The sequence below is a fragment of the Notolepis coatsorum genome (genome assembly GCF_963971535.1).
Source record: "Notolepis coatsorum genome assembly, chromosome: 7".
In the NCBI taxonomy this organism is placed as follows: Eukaryota; Metazoa; Chordata; class Actinopteri; order Aulopiformes; family Paralepididae; genus Notolepis; species Notolepis coatsorum.
Window position 1 is genome coordinate 34,368,768 of NC_140171.1, and position 13,154 is coordinate 34,381,921.

General features: G+C 41.3%; 1 protein-coding gene across 1 annotated transcript in view; it reads left to right on the forward strand.

Moving 5' to 3' along the window:
* Window positions 1-1,146: 1,146 nt before the first annotated feature.
* LOC311231617 (uncharacterized protein) overlaps window positions 1,147-13,154 on the forward strand; it is a gene marked incomplete at both ends in the record, with an annotated part of 31,313 nt that continues 19,305 nt past the window's right edge. The window contains 5 exons of the mRNA XM_084318245.1: window positions 1,147-1,226; window positions 2,033-2,225; window positions 2,614-2,703; window positions 7,588-7,734; window positions 9,174-9,387. Of these exons, the coding sequence (XP_084174371.1) occupies window positions 1,147-1,226; window positions 2,033-2,225; window positions 2,614-2,703; window positions 7,588-7,734; window positions 9,174-9,387 (724 nt within the window). The remainder of the gene's footprint in view (window positions 1,227-2,032; window positions 2,226-2,613; window positions 2,704-7,587; window positions 7,735-9,173; window positions 9,388-13,154) is intronic.

Here is a 13,154-nt window from a genome sequence, read left to right on the forward strand (position 1 = left end):
TTTCATCTGTGGTCCAAGGATCGCCGGCGCATTGAACGGCACTACAGTGGGTTCACCTGGGATACCCTTGGCCGGATGAGGCAGCCGGATTCTACCCCCCCCCCCCTTCCTACTCCTGTCGGCTTACAAGCGACCGGATTAACCCCCCCTAGTGTATCCAGTATATAATCATTAAAGTATCATTGCTGTTATTCCTTAAACTATTCCAGGTCGTATATGTACCACCTGCGCCTTCAGAGATTGGACATTCTCTATTGATATACCGACGAATACTCTTGCCATAAAAGTGCATACTAATTCCCATTCATAAATGTGATTGATTTGATTAAGTGCTTGCTCTACACACCATCGCTGTGTAGAAATAAAGACCTATTTCTAATTCGTACATTTGTGTTGGATCCGTTTCATCTACGTGACAGTGTTCATCATAATATATTTATGCCGTGTACTGGGTGGCCGAATATTAAGTACAAAGGTAGTGGTAGTAAGTATCATATCTAGTAATACAGTCAGGGAATTGTACCCCTCAGTTACAGACTCTGTTTTGCCCATGTGTAATGATAGTTTGTTGTCGGCGAGCCATATGCAGATTTTGCCTAGTTCCGAGCTGAGGGTTTTTTCAACCTGTAACTTGTTCTTGTCAGAGACCAGCAGGGCTGAGTCGTCCGCAAACAGGAACAAGTTGCAGTCACAAGCTGACAACATGTCATTTGCATAAATTAGGAACAGTAGTGGTCCTAGTATGCTTCCTTGTGGAACACCACAGTTCACTGTGAGGGGGGGGGATAGGGTACCATTTACCTCCACCATCTGTTCTCTCCCCTCCAGGTAGGATTGTATCCAGCTCACTGATAAACTATCAAAACCAATTGCTTTTAGCTTGTCAATCAGAATGGAGTGATTGACAGTGTCGAAGGCAATGTGGTTGTATTTATTAGCTGGCTAATAACAAGAGTATGTGAGTGAGACCTAGTATTACAAAGTTTACCCCTGCGATTTTACATCAGTGGGAGAGGCAGCATTGCTCTTTCTTTTCAACATGAGTACATGATTTCCAAGCGGCGGTTAGGTTTGTTAAAAACAACTTTCATTATGATACAGGAAATTGCTGGCTTTGTGTTTACAGAAGTACGCCTACCAGTGAAGATGCCTGACTTTTGTGCAGCCTATGGATGCTCTAATGAGCGTAGTCTCAAAACGAGAACCCGTGGGATCACCTTTCACGCGTAAGAAATGACAATACTATGACTATAATTAGCCCCCCCCCCACACCCAACCACCTCCAATGTACAGTCCCCACCCCACCCCACCTACCCAACCTCCTCCAATGTACAGTTTCTACGTCAAATGTATACTCTCTTTTCTGGACTCTTTTTGTATCACAAACAGTACTGTATTTGCAAATCTGGTATGTCATAAATGTATAGATGTAGCAGTACTGTCTATCTGTATGTCGTGTGTGTCATATATGTTATGATGAATTGAAAATGGGGGACCCTGATGTAAACAAGACGAAAGTCTTTCTCTGGTCTGCATCCCCTTAACAATTGTATGTATTGAGCTGTACTGTACTGTACCCATTCTGCAATCTGTTAATAAAGTTATCAATCAATTAATCAATCAATCAATCATTAGTTACTTAGTGGGTGTACAATATACAGGTTCTGCTACACAGGAACAGCGGGGCTATGTGAGATAATAGTATTGCAAGTTTGTTGTTGACCCAATGGCTTTTTAGAATATGTTGCTACCAAACAAAATCATTGTACTGTTTCTTTTGGACACCTTTTTTTTATAACACTTTTAGTATGGTTGTCTTATTCTTAAAGTACATACATACATACATACATACATACATACATACATACATACATACATACATACATACATACATACCTACATACAATTACCCCAAAAATACGAGCATTTAGGTGTGTATTTTTGTCCTTACCCTTAATTCATGTTTAAAGGAAAGAAGGGTGGAAAATGTTGACTAATTTATATATCTGGCTACCTTTCTCATATTTTTAAGGTTTCCCAAAACCGGAGAGAGGAAGAGGCAGTGGGAACTTGCCCTAAGAAGAGACGGTTTTGTTGCCTCTGGCACGACCAAGCTCTGCAGTGAGCACTTCAGGAGTGAAGACTTTGACAGGACGGGGCAGACTGTCCGGCTTAAAGATGGTGTTGTGCCAACAATTTTCAACTTTCCAGCTCATCTTCAAATGGTATGTGTATCATTGGCCAACAAGAATTCAAGGTGTATAAGTTCAAGTTTCAAGTTCAAGTTTCTTTAATAGTTGTCATACAGAAGTACAGAATACTTTCATACAAAATGCTTCTTACTGTTACGCTCCAGAGACTGTGCTAGACAAGATAGTATCAAATAACATAGTATAGCATGTAAATTAGAAGTAGAAAATGAGGTCACAGTGTTCAGTATAGACATATGTACAATGTTCGATGCAGAATAGACGTATACGTATATTGATATATCAATATATAAATATGTGATTAAATGTCACACTTTAGTTTTTCTTTCTGCAAGTTTAGGAATAAATAATGTGTTTATTACAGCACATTTTAGACACTCAAAACTACGTATGTTTATTTTAGCCGGTAGCAACAAGAAGCACAACCACTTCTAGAAGAGCGGAAGACAACCTGCCAATGGACTTGTCTCAGGATGAACCTCAGCCTGATGTTGTGAGTATTTGCATGTCTTTATATATCTATGCTCTCGACTCCCTCTACTCTCAGATGGCTAGGTGCTACGTCATCATATTCCAAAATGCCACTTCCGTGTCCTGTTGCTTCCAGACGGGATATTCAAAGGCAGTAAAATGGTGTCCCGTGTTGCAGCAATAGAAATGATGTCAACAAAACATTCTCTTACTACCGCTTTCCTCCCGACAACAAAGAGAAGAGAAGGTGGCTGAAGTTGATACGGTAAGTTAAGTTGGATCTCAATGATGAACAATAACAGTTAACAGGCAGGCTAGCAACAGGCCGGCTAAACAGGCTAGTGCCAGTAGTCCTAGCTAGGCTAACGTTACTGCAGTAGGTTTGATTGATTGATTGAAAACTTTATTAACGGGCGGTCAGGTGGCGTAGCGGAGATTGCGTTCGTCACCAACCCCGGAGACGCTGGATTCGCCTGTTCGAATCCAGCTCACAGCTCCGGGGTTGTCACCAGCTTGGCTGGCCGTTCACACTAATACAATTGGCAGTATTACACCGGTTCCTGACAGGCAGCGAGCGAGCGAGCGAACTGGAGACGAAATTGCGCGCGACACTGTCCTGATATGACGCAGCGCTTGTCCGAGTGTGTCTCTGTGTGTGTGTATTTACCTGGAAGCACAGGGGCAAAGCAGCCTGCGTTTCTCGACCAATAGAAAGTGTTTAGGGGCGGGACTCTGCCGCGTAATCGCTCAACTATAGACACAGCAAGCGAATATTTGAGGGGGGAACGACATCGCCGCTCAGTTCGCTGTCGCTCGCGGCACGTCAGGATAGTCTGAATGAAACTAATAAATTTTAATCATTTTCGCAATCACGCTCGCTCGCGTCGCTGCCTGTCAGGAAGGGGTGTTAGAGGGTGGGAGAAGCTGGCGGGGTGGGTCCGGGTCGTTGTAAACAGCGACTCCTACAGTTCGGTCGAGGCGCCTGCTAAGCGCGGATAGGATCTAAGGGCGGTAGTGTGATCCTTCCACACGTTACACGCTCTCAGTGAGAGTCCGCGCTGCCAGGTGAAAAGAAGCGGTTGATTGGCTAGACGTGTGTCGGAGGAAGCACGTGATAGCCTCCACTCTCCCAGACCGACTGTGGGGGGTAAGTGCGCAGCGACCAGGAAGGGGATTGGGAATTGGCATAACGACTAACATTGGGATGGGAGAAAATCGGAGGAAAAAGGAGGGGAAAAAAGATTAAAAAAAAAAAAAAGCTTTATTAACAGATTGCAGAATGGGTACAGTACAGCTCAATACTACTAACAACTGCTAAGAGAATGAAGACCAGAAAAATACTTTTGTCTTGTTTACATAAGGGTCCTCTATTTTCAATTCATCAAGACATTTATGACATACAAGACATACAAATATACGGTATTGTGTAAGAGAAAGAGATTATAAAAAATATATACATCCGAAGAGGAAGAAACTGTACATTGGAGGGGGTTGGGTGGGGGTATTTTGACATTTTACCGGGGCCAGTTTCTAATTGCAGCCACCCGTAGGTGCTCTTTGAGAGTGATTTTGAAGGAGGGTAGGGGTGCACATTCCTTTACGGCTGTGGGTAGGGCATTCCACATTATTGTGGCATAATTGCGAAACATATTTAGTCCCTTGTTTGAGCCGAATCTGGGTTGAACGTGATTTGTGGAACTCCCTCTGGTGTTGTGGTCATGGGCTTCACTGACCTTTAGGAAGTATTTTGACAGTTACATGGGTATCTTAGTGGTGTAGTGTATCTTGTAGACCAGGCCCATTGCAAGCTGCTGTACTCTGTCGTCTACTCTAAGCCATCCTAGATTGTCAAAATGGGCAGGGGTAAGGTGGGTTTTAGGAGTAAGTTAGTAGGTTAGTAGGTAACGTTAGTTAGCGCTAAACTTAGTTTACATAGCGTTACCTGTCTATATAACGTTGAGGCAAAAATTATAAAGTGTGAGAAGTGTGTGTGTGTGTGTTTTGGTGGACATTGGACAGCAAAGCAGAAAATGCATTGCAGTTAGCCAAATAGTTAGCTGACGTTAGCCCCCTTCTTTGCCAAACAGAATTTATCACTCTCGTTTCCAGAGCTGATAACATTATCGTGATCTTGTGATAGTAATCCCCAGGCCATCAGGATGCTCAATGACAATTAACACTATGTAACAAACCATCAAACACACTCGCAGCACACACACCCACACGTACACACCCACTTTAAATGGACAACTCACTGTAGCACCCACTTACACACTTTAGACACTAACGCACTTTATATATTTATTGGCCAAGCCTTGCACCTTACCTTACCACCACAAGGTGGCACCACAAGCTACCTCATCCCATTTATATTGTACTGTAACTACTCTGCATTGTATATGTATATTGAATTTCTTTTGTCTTGTTTACACTTGTTTAAGTACTTGACTTCTATTTTTATACTTTTTATAATTATCTATTTTTACCTAGCAGCACACTCTCAGGAGCAAACAGAAAGAAGCATTTCATACAAAAGTATCCTGTATTTCTGTATGGCAACTAATAAAGAAACTTGAACTTAACATGGTCATGGTGTGAATTACCTCTAAATGAAAGTGTTTTTGGATGACACAACAGTAATATTCCCTATGCTAACACAAGAAGGATGGCAAGTGCCTGTGCTGCATAGGAAATCATTAGACTATGAAGGGTAAAATTACGCAAAAATAAACACTAGTAGGCCTATATATAGCTAAACAACTCATTGATGATAGAAGTAGTTTTTCTTAAGTTGGAGGGAGCCTGAGATGTTAAGATGTTCATTGCCATTTAGTTCTCTAAGTATTGATCAATTTATTTTCTTTTGACAAACCACTTCACCCCAAACTAGAGCTGCACGATTCTTGCTAAAATGTGAATCACGATTCTCTCACACGATTCCTATTTTTTGTCATAATTTAAAAAAGTTAGGTAAAAAGTAAATTTTTTCCAAAAAAAATGTAAGTAAAAAAATTATTTAGAAAATCGTCATAATTTAGAAATGAGATCGCATAGGTCTATGAATCGAGATTGCGTTTTTTTTTTGTTTATTAATCGTGCAGCCCTACCCCAAACTATAACTCAAGGGTCAGTGGGTGGCATTTTCCCAATGGCAAAGCAGCTGGGCCAACACGTTTGCCTGGAATGAGGGAAAGGCTTTCCCCGACCACATCAGCCATCCCATTCCCACCAAAAGCAAAAAAAGAATGCTCCCTGCGAGTGTGGAGGATGAAGGAAGCGCTGAACCAGGCCCAAACATAGAAAATCTGTAACATTGTCTGTTACGTTGTCAACTAACCACTTTTTCTAACATAGCTAATAAACACTATATAGCTGATTGATTGATTGAACATTTTATTAACAGATTGCAGAATGGGTACAGTGCAGTACAGCTCAATACATACAATTGTTAAGGGGATGCAGACCAGAGAAAGACTTTCGTCTTATTTACATCAGGGTCCCCCATTTTCAATTCATCATAACATATATGACATACATGATATACAGATAGACAGTACTGCTATATCTATACATTTATGACATACCAGATTTGCAAATACAGTACTGTTTGTGATACGAAAAGAGTCCAGAAAAGAGAGTATATACTTTTGACATAGAAACTGTACATTGGAGGAGGTTGGGGGGGAGGTTGGGTAGGAGGAGTGGGTGGCGGTGGGGGACACTGTACAACTGAACAAGCAAAACTGTACATTGGAATATTGACAAGACCATACTTGGTCATTTACTGTACATTGGGGGGGGGGGGGTTGTGTTAGGACATTTACAGGGGCCAGTTTAGAATTGCAGTCTCCCGTAGGTGTTTTTTGAGTGTTTTTGAAAGTGGGTAGTGATTCACATTCCTTTACAGCTTTGGGTAGGGCGTTCCACATTGATGTGGCATAATTGCGAAACGTGTTTAGTCCCTTGTTTGAGCCGAATCTGGGTTTAACATGATTTGTGGAGCTCTCTCTGGTGTTGTGATCGTGGTATTCACTGACCTTTGGGAAGTATTTTGACATGTACATGGGTACCTTGGTCGTGTAGTGTATCTTGTAGACCAGGCCCATTGCAAGTTGCTGTACTCTGTCGTCTACTCTAAGCCATCCTAGGTTGTCAAAGTGGGCAGGGGTGAGGTGGGTTCTAGGAGTAAGGTCAAGCAGTAGTCTGACCAGTTTGTTTTGAGAAGTTTGTAATTTTGTTTTTAGCGCCTTTGAGGTGCTTTGGTACCATGAGGTGCATGCATAGTCGTAGTACCATTGAATGAGTGCTCCTGCCAGAGTCTTCAGGGTATTCCTGTTTACCAGTGAGGAGATCCGGTAACGTTATCCGGTACGGCAGGCAGCTAACTAGCTAGCTTTATTGCTAACACCCTGTCTCACCTCAACCTAGTAGCTCTTCTTTTTCATTGAGGCCTGGACTTTCCCAGTTAAAGTTTCATCTGGCATTAAACTAACATTTATAACTCTGTTTGAGTTATACGAGTTGAGACCCTTTTTCACAGACTTTGAGAAGTCAGCGAAGTAGGATGTTACAGTAAAAAGGGTGACCGGTTCCTGGGCTGTAGCCATTGCTGTTTACATTGGCCGCATTAGACTAAACATGCTAGTGGACACAAGTAATTTGTGACGTCACACTAGCCATCCCTATAGTGTGCATTGCTTGTATTTTATGACTATTTTTATGTCTGCACTTAATGCATTGCTTTTATTTTGTCAATGTTATGCTCATTTTATCCACATGTCTATTTTATGACTTATGTCTACTTGTATGAAAGGTGCTATACAAATAAAGTGTATTATTATTATTGAACCACACCCGCTGACGTTAAATGAACAAGTAACGTTTAATTGTGTTCGACTACCGACAGTGTTTGGTAACAGCCATGGCCATGGATGAAACGGCAGCTAGCAGGACTTTTGACTGTGAGACCAGGCTGATTGTGCTGATCGCCGTCAGGTCGGTCGTCGGCGTCATCATGGAGTCCTTGGGAAACGACACTGCAAAGAAACTAAAGGTGAGCAGAAAAACTTAACATCTAACGTAATAATAAGTTGAGATGTAACAAACATTTATGATTCAGTAACCTTCTCTTCTCTGTCTTTTCAGGTGTTATTATTCAGGTTATACACCTGCATATACCAACATAACTGTATGATAACATGTACAATAATGCTGTGTATACCATATATATATTATTTATACCTAACATATACATTTATCCACATCTGTCTGTAAATACCTGCATAGCGTTAACCAGGCATGTCCAGGGGGTAATCAAGCTATGGGACATAGCTTGATTACACCAGTATTTTCTATTCTAGATGGTAGCACAATTTATTAACACTTTCACTGCCGCACCACCAAACGGTTAACCCTTTCACTGCAACACGACAGCAGGTTAACCCTTTCACTGCCACACTACAGAAGGTTAACCCTTTACTATCCCACTAACCGTCGGTAGTGTGCTAGTAAAGGGTTAACCTTCTGTAGTGTGGTAGTGAAATGGTTAATGACTGACTTCCCTCCTTTACCCAACTGTCCTTCTGATTTCACAATCAGTGACAATCAGTGCAAAACATACAGTATGTGATAAAAGAACATCTATTTTGATTTCATGAGGCCTTTAAGAATGGCAGCCGCATACACATCCATGCGAATAATTTATTCAGTCAACGTTTCTAGCCCCTACCATTTTTTTCCTGAAATGTTTTCCTTAACATTATCCGATTGCTATATGGGGAAAAAAAGAATAGTACAATCGTTACTGGCCTCTTTACCTTTAGGCTACTGGCCTCTTTACCTTTAGGCTACTGGCCTCTTTACCTTTAGGCTACTGGTTTCTTTACCTTTAGGCTACTGGCCTCTGGCCTCTTTACCTTTAGGTTACTGGCCTCTTTGCCTTTAGGCTACTGGCCTCTTTACCGTTAGGCTACTGGCCTCTTTACTTTTAGGCTACTGGCCTCATTACCTTTAGGCTACTGGCCTCTTTACCTTTAGGCTACTGGCCTCTTTACCGTTAGGTTACTGGCCTCTTTGCCTTTAGCTTACTGGCCTCTTTACCTTTAGGCTACTGGCCGGCTTCTTTATCTTTAGGCTACTGGCCGGCTTCTTTATCTTTAGGTTATTATCCGGCTTCTTTATCTTTAGGTTATTATCCGGCTTCTTTATCTTTTAGGTTATTGTCCGGCTTCTTTATCTTTAGGTTATTATCCGGCTTCTTTATCTTTTAGGTTATTGTCCAGCTTCTTTATCTTTAGGTTATTGTCAGGCTTCTTTATCTTTTGGTTATTGTCTGGCTTCTTTATCTTTAGGTTATTGTCCGGCCTCTTTGTCTTTAGGCTACTGGCCGACTTATTTATCTTTTAGGCTACTGGCCGGTCTCTGTAAATGTTCCAACCAGAGGCGTTTAACTAACGTCGGCTCCATCTCACAAGTTTGCACTTTATTTCCCAGACCCAGTTCTCACGCGTCATTGACGCGATGGTGAGGGAGGCAGTCCCTAAAATCAGCAGAGTGTTCAGAGAGTTGTACTCCACCGTGCTGAAGGAGAACCAGGCTCTGAGAGACAAGCTGGGACAGTTGGAGCAACAGCTGAAGACAACAGCGCTTCATAATGTCAATGCTGCGTCAGGGATGACACCCACATTGTTTATAATGCAACAACCAGGTACGCTGTAGCCACACCAAACACACACACTCAATACCAAGACTCGGTACCAAGACTCGATACTAACACTCAATACCAAGACCCAAGACTCTATACCAACACTCAATACCAAGACCCAATACCTATGACTTGACCAGTAGTCATACCATACCACCAGTTAAACATTATGCTAGTAGCAGTAGTCATACCACCAGTTAAACATGATGCTAGTAGCAGTAGTCATACTACCAATTAAACAAACTCTTCTCTCTGCACTCCTTCTTCTCCACTCAGCACTTGTTCTGCTAATCCTACCGGTCCGCCTGCCTAATATAATCACAAAGAATCTATCTGGATTATCATCCAACACAATGTAAACCGTCAACCTTCTAGAAGGTTTAACACAGTGTTTAACACATTCTCTTTTAAGATTAAGAAATATTTGAACAAAGTCCATCTGAAATGTCAATTGAGAATAGTTGGGCATAATGCATTTCTTGTCTCCATTTTGTGATGTTTTTAAATGATACAGGAACTTCTGCCATGTCACTCTACACCAGGGGTCAGCAATTAAGTTTGGCCTCGGGCCAAATTTTTCCAAGCCATTTTTATGGCGGGCCAGAAACAAAAACAATGGCTAATTTAATATATTGATAGTGAAAACATTTTAACTCTGTGACAGACCACCTTATAACTAAGACATACATTTGTGGCAGAGGCATAGAATGGACAAAATAAACAAGCTGCATAGGTGGCATAATAAACTGTAAACGACATACACATTTGCACTGAACATTATACCTTTGTCTTTTTGCCATTTTATTATAAAACCAGAGACAAGCTCCTCTCTCTTATCGGTCTATCTTACATTACGCGCAACCAATGCGTCTATCTGACGGCCCTTTCTGTGGAGCGCACTGGACAATTTCTTTTTTGATCCACTTTTTATCCCATCCCAATTTAGTCGTGCCAATTCCCCCCTCCCCTGTCTTGATCGTTGCGCGCATGTGCCCCCCACTGGTCAGTCGTAGGGAGGGTTGAAGAATCTATCGCATGTCCCCTCTGATACATGCGGAGTCAGCCAGCCACTTCTTTTCACCTGCCAGCGCGGACTCTCATTGGCGAGGTGTAACGTGTGGGAGGCTCACACACTACCCTCGACATCTCCTGTCCTTGCTGTGCAAGCACCCTGACCGACCTGTAGGAGTCGCTGTTTACAACGACCAGATTACCACCCATCGACTCTCCTCCCGCTGACTCTGCCAATTGAGTCAGTATGACGGCCGGCCCAAGCCGGAGGCAACGCTGACAGCCAGATTCGATACCGGTGTCTCACGCGTTGGTGACGAGCGCTTAGACCGCTGCGCCACCCAGCCGCCTGAGCGCACTGGACTATTGAGAAACAATAGGAATTTTCCATTGGTTCTCTCAGTCCACATGACCATTTCTAGTATTTCCATTGGCTATAGTGACAGACGGATATATGATAAATGGATATATACAGCGGATTAGACGCAGTCCAGAGAAAATCTAGATATTTCAAGATTCTATGCTTTACATCCGCGCAATCTCGGAGAGATGCACAACATTTTGAGATGATCGATTCCGATACAATAAAGCAAGTCTTTATCACAAACTGCTAGCTACCGGACAACCAAACAACCACCCCCTAATCCCACTAGCTACCGGACAACCAAACACCAACACCCTAATCCCACTAGCTACCGGACAACCAAACACCAACACCCTAATCCCACTGGTGGTTACAAGTCAGCCTATCCCCACCCTGGCACCAGTGCCTGTGCATAGATTCCCATAGAAGTCTTGTCATCTCAAGAATAGCCGCTCCTTCAGTATCTACAAGTCAAGCTGTCACCAATGCCCAAGCTCTTTGATTGGATTTTTATTTATCTCGAACAACCATAAACATTAAACTAAATAAATAAAAAAAAAAAAATTAAATACAAATAAAATATATCTTCCTAGACATGGAAGCAATAGTCAACATAGCTCAAGACGAATGGTTTTATTCAAGAAGTGACAGAAAGAAGCAAAGCTTATCTGGTCCTGCCCCTTCCTTACAATATCATATTAATAGGTAATAAGTTATTTATCAATATAAAAAAAAAATATATATATATACCTATCCACTATAGCAAAAGATAAATAAATAATTACAAAAATACTAGTTCATGTTATTTTCAAGCTCCTCTAATTTATACTCTACCTTCCTGTTTATATCTGCATTTAAACATTTTAATAGTATTACTTGTTTTTATTGCTACATCAAAGCCATTCCAAATGGATACCCCACAAACTGAGATGCACTTGCTTTTGAGAGTTGTACGGACAATAGGTTGTTTTAAATTCAATTTCCCTCTTAGATCTCTGCCCATGACATTTTTTTGTATGTTGCCAGGGACTATATTTTGTGTTACTTTAAACATGAATTGTGCAGTTTTGAATTTAACCAAATCTTTAAGTTTCAGAGTTTGACTTTTAATAAATAAACAATTGGTATGATCTCTATAACCAGCATGATGTACAATCCTTATAGGTATTTTTCTGCAGTGTGCATATCTTTTGTAGGTTGGTTTTATATGTATTTCCCCAAACTTCAACACAATATGACTGGTAGGGTACAAATGAGTGTGCAATACAGAGTGTACAGTGATTTCTGATTTAAGATTTATTTAGTTTTACCCAGAATTCCCAAGCTTCTCGCAATCTTTGAGCATAGATATTTTATGTGTGGTTTCCAGCAGAGTTCGTGGTCTATTAACTCATTCACTGCCACGCTGTTTCCGGGATATGGCTATGCGCTGCCACGCATTAAACCAATGGAGTCGGTCACCTTGTTTGCAGGGCTATAACTATATTCTATATTATAGCTATGGATGCAATACTATGGCCCATTTGACATCGAGTATCTATCGTTCAAGATGTGAAAAAGAAATAATTTTTCCATCCATACATTCCATTTGTATTTTTTTATACTGTGGTGAACATAAGTATGGTTTTAGAGTGGTTTAGGGTAATTCCTGGGAGGCTAGTAATAGCCTGCGACATGTATTATACTTAATCCATTGACATTTCGTCCCTACACACGCTACAATTAAAAATTCAAATGCATATGATCAGTATTATGTTCCATCATTAATGCATGAAAGGGGGGGGTCGTTTCTGATTAATTGATTGTCAATAACGGCATTCGTTAGTACAACAACATACGCTGATCAGGGCGATGGCTATGAAAACAAGTCACAATCAAGCTGAAATTTACGTTAAATTGCTCTTACCTGTGGCGAGCCCAGCGTCTCTGCATTCGTGGCAAGCGCCTTGCCCACTACGCCACGTAGCCGCCCGTCATTCCTTATGATAACACCAGGCTCCCTGGATGGATAATGAATGGAAATATCGAATAAAAGAAATAACGATCAAATAACGAGTATACTTGTTGTTGGCGTTCAACGTTTGGCAGCCAATAACGAGTTTAATCGTTGTTGGCAGAGAAAGAGTTAAGACTATCGATTTTGACATTTTCAATTTCCAGATGGAGTTCTGTATTTTGCGATTTCCAAATAATTTATAAAAGAATATATAAGACATTTTCTGAGGATGAGTTTATTAATGATGTAAAAAATTTACTCTGGAATACTGTGCTAGAGACAAGGCATACAGAGGCTGCATTAGAGAAGTTTATGGAATTATTTACAGATGTCTGTGACAAACACGCTCCTGTAAAGAAGCTCTCCGTCAGAGCAATTAAAACACCCTGGCTGGATCCT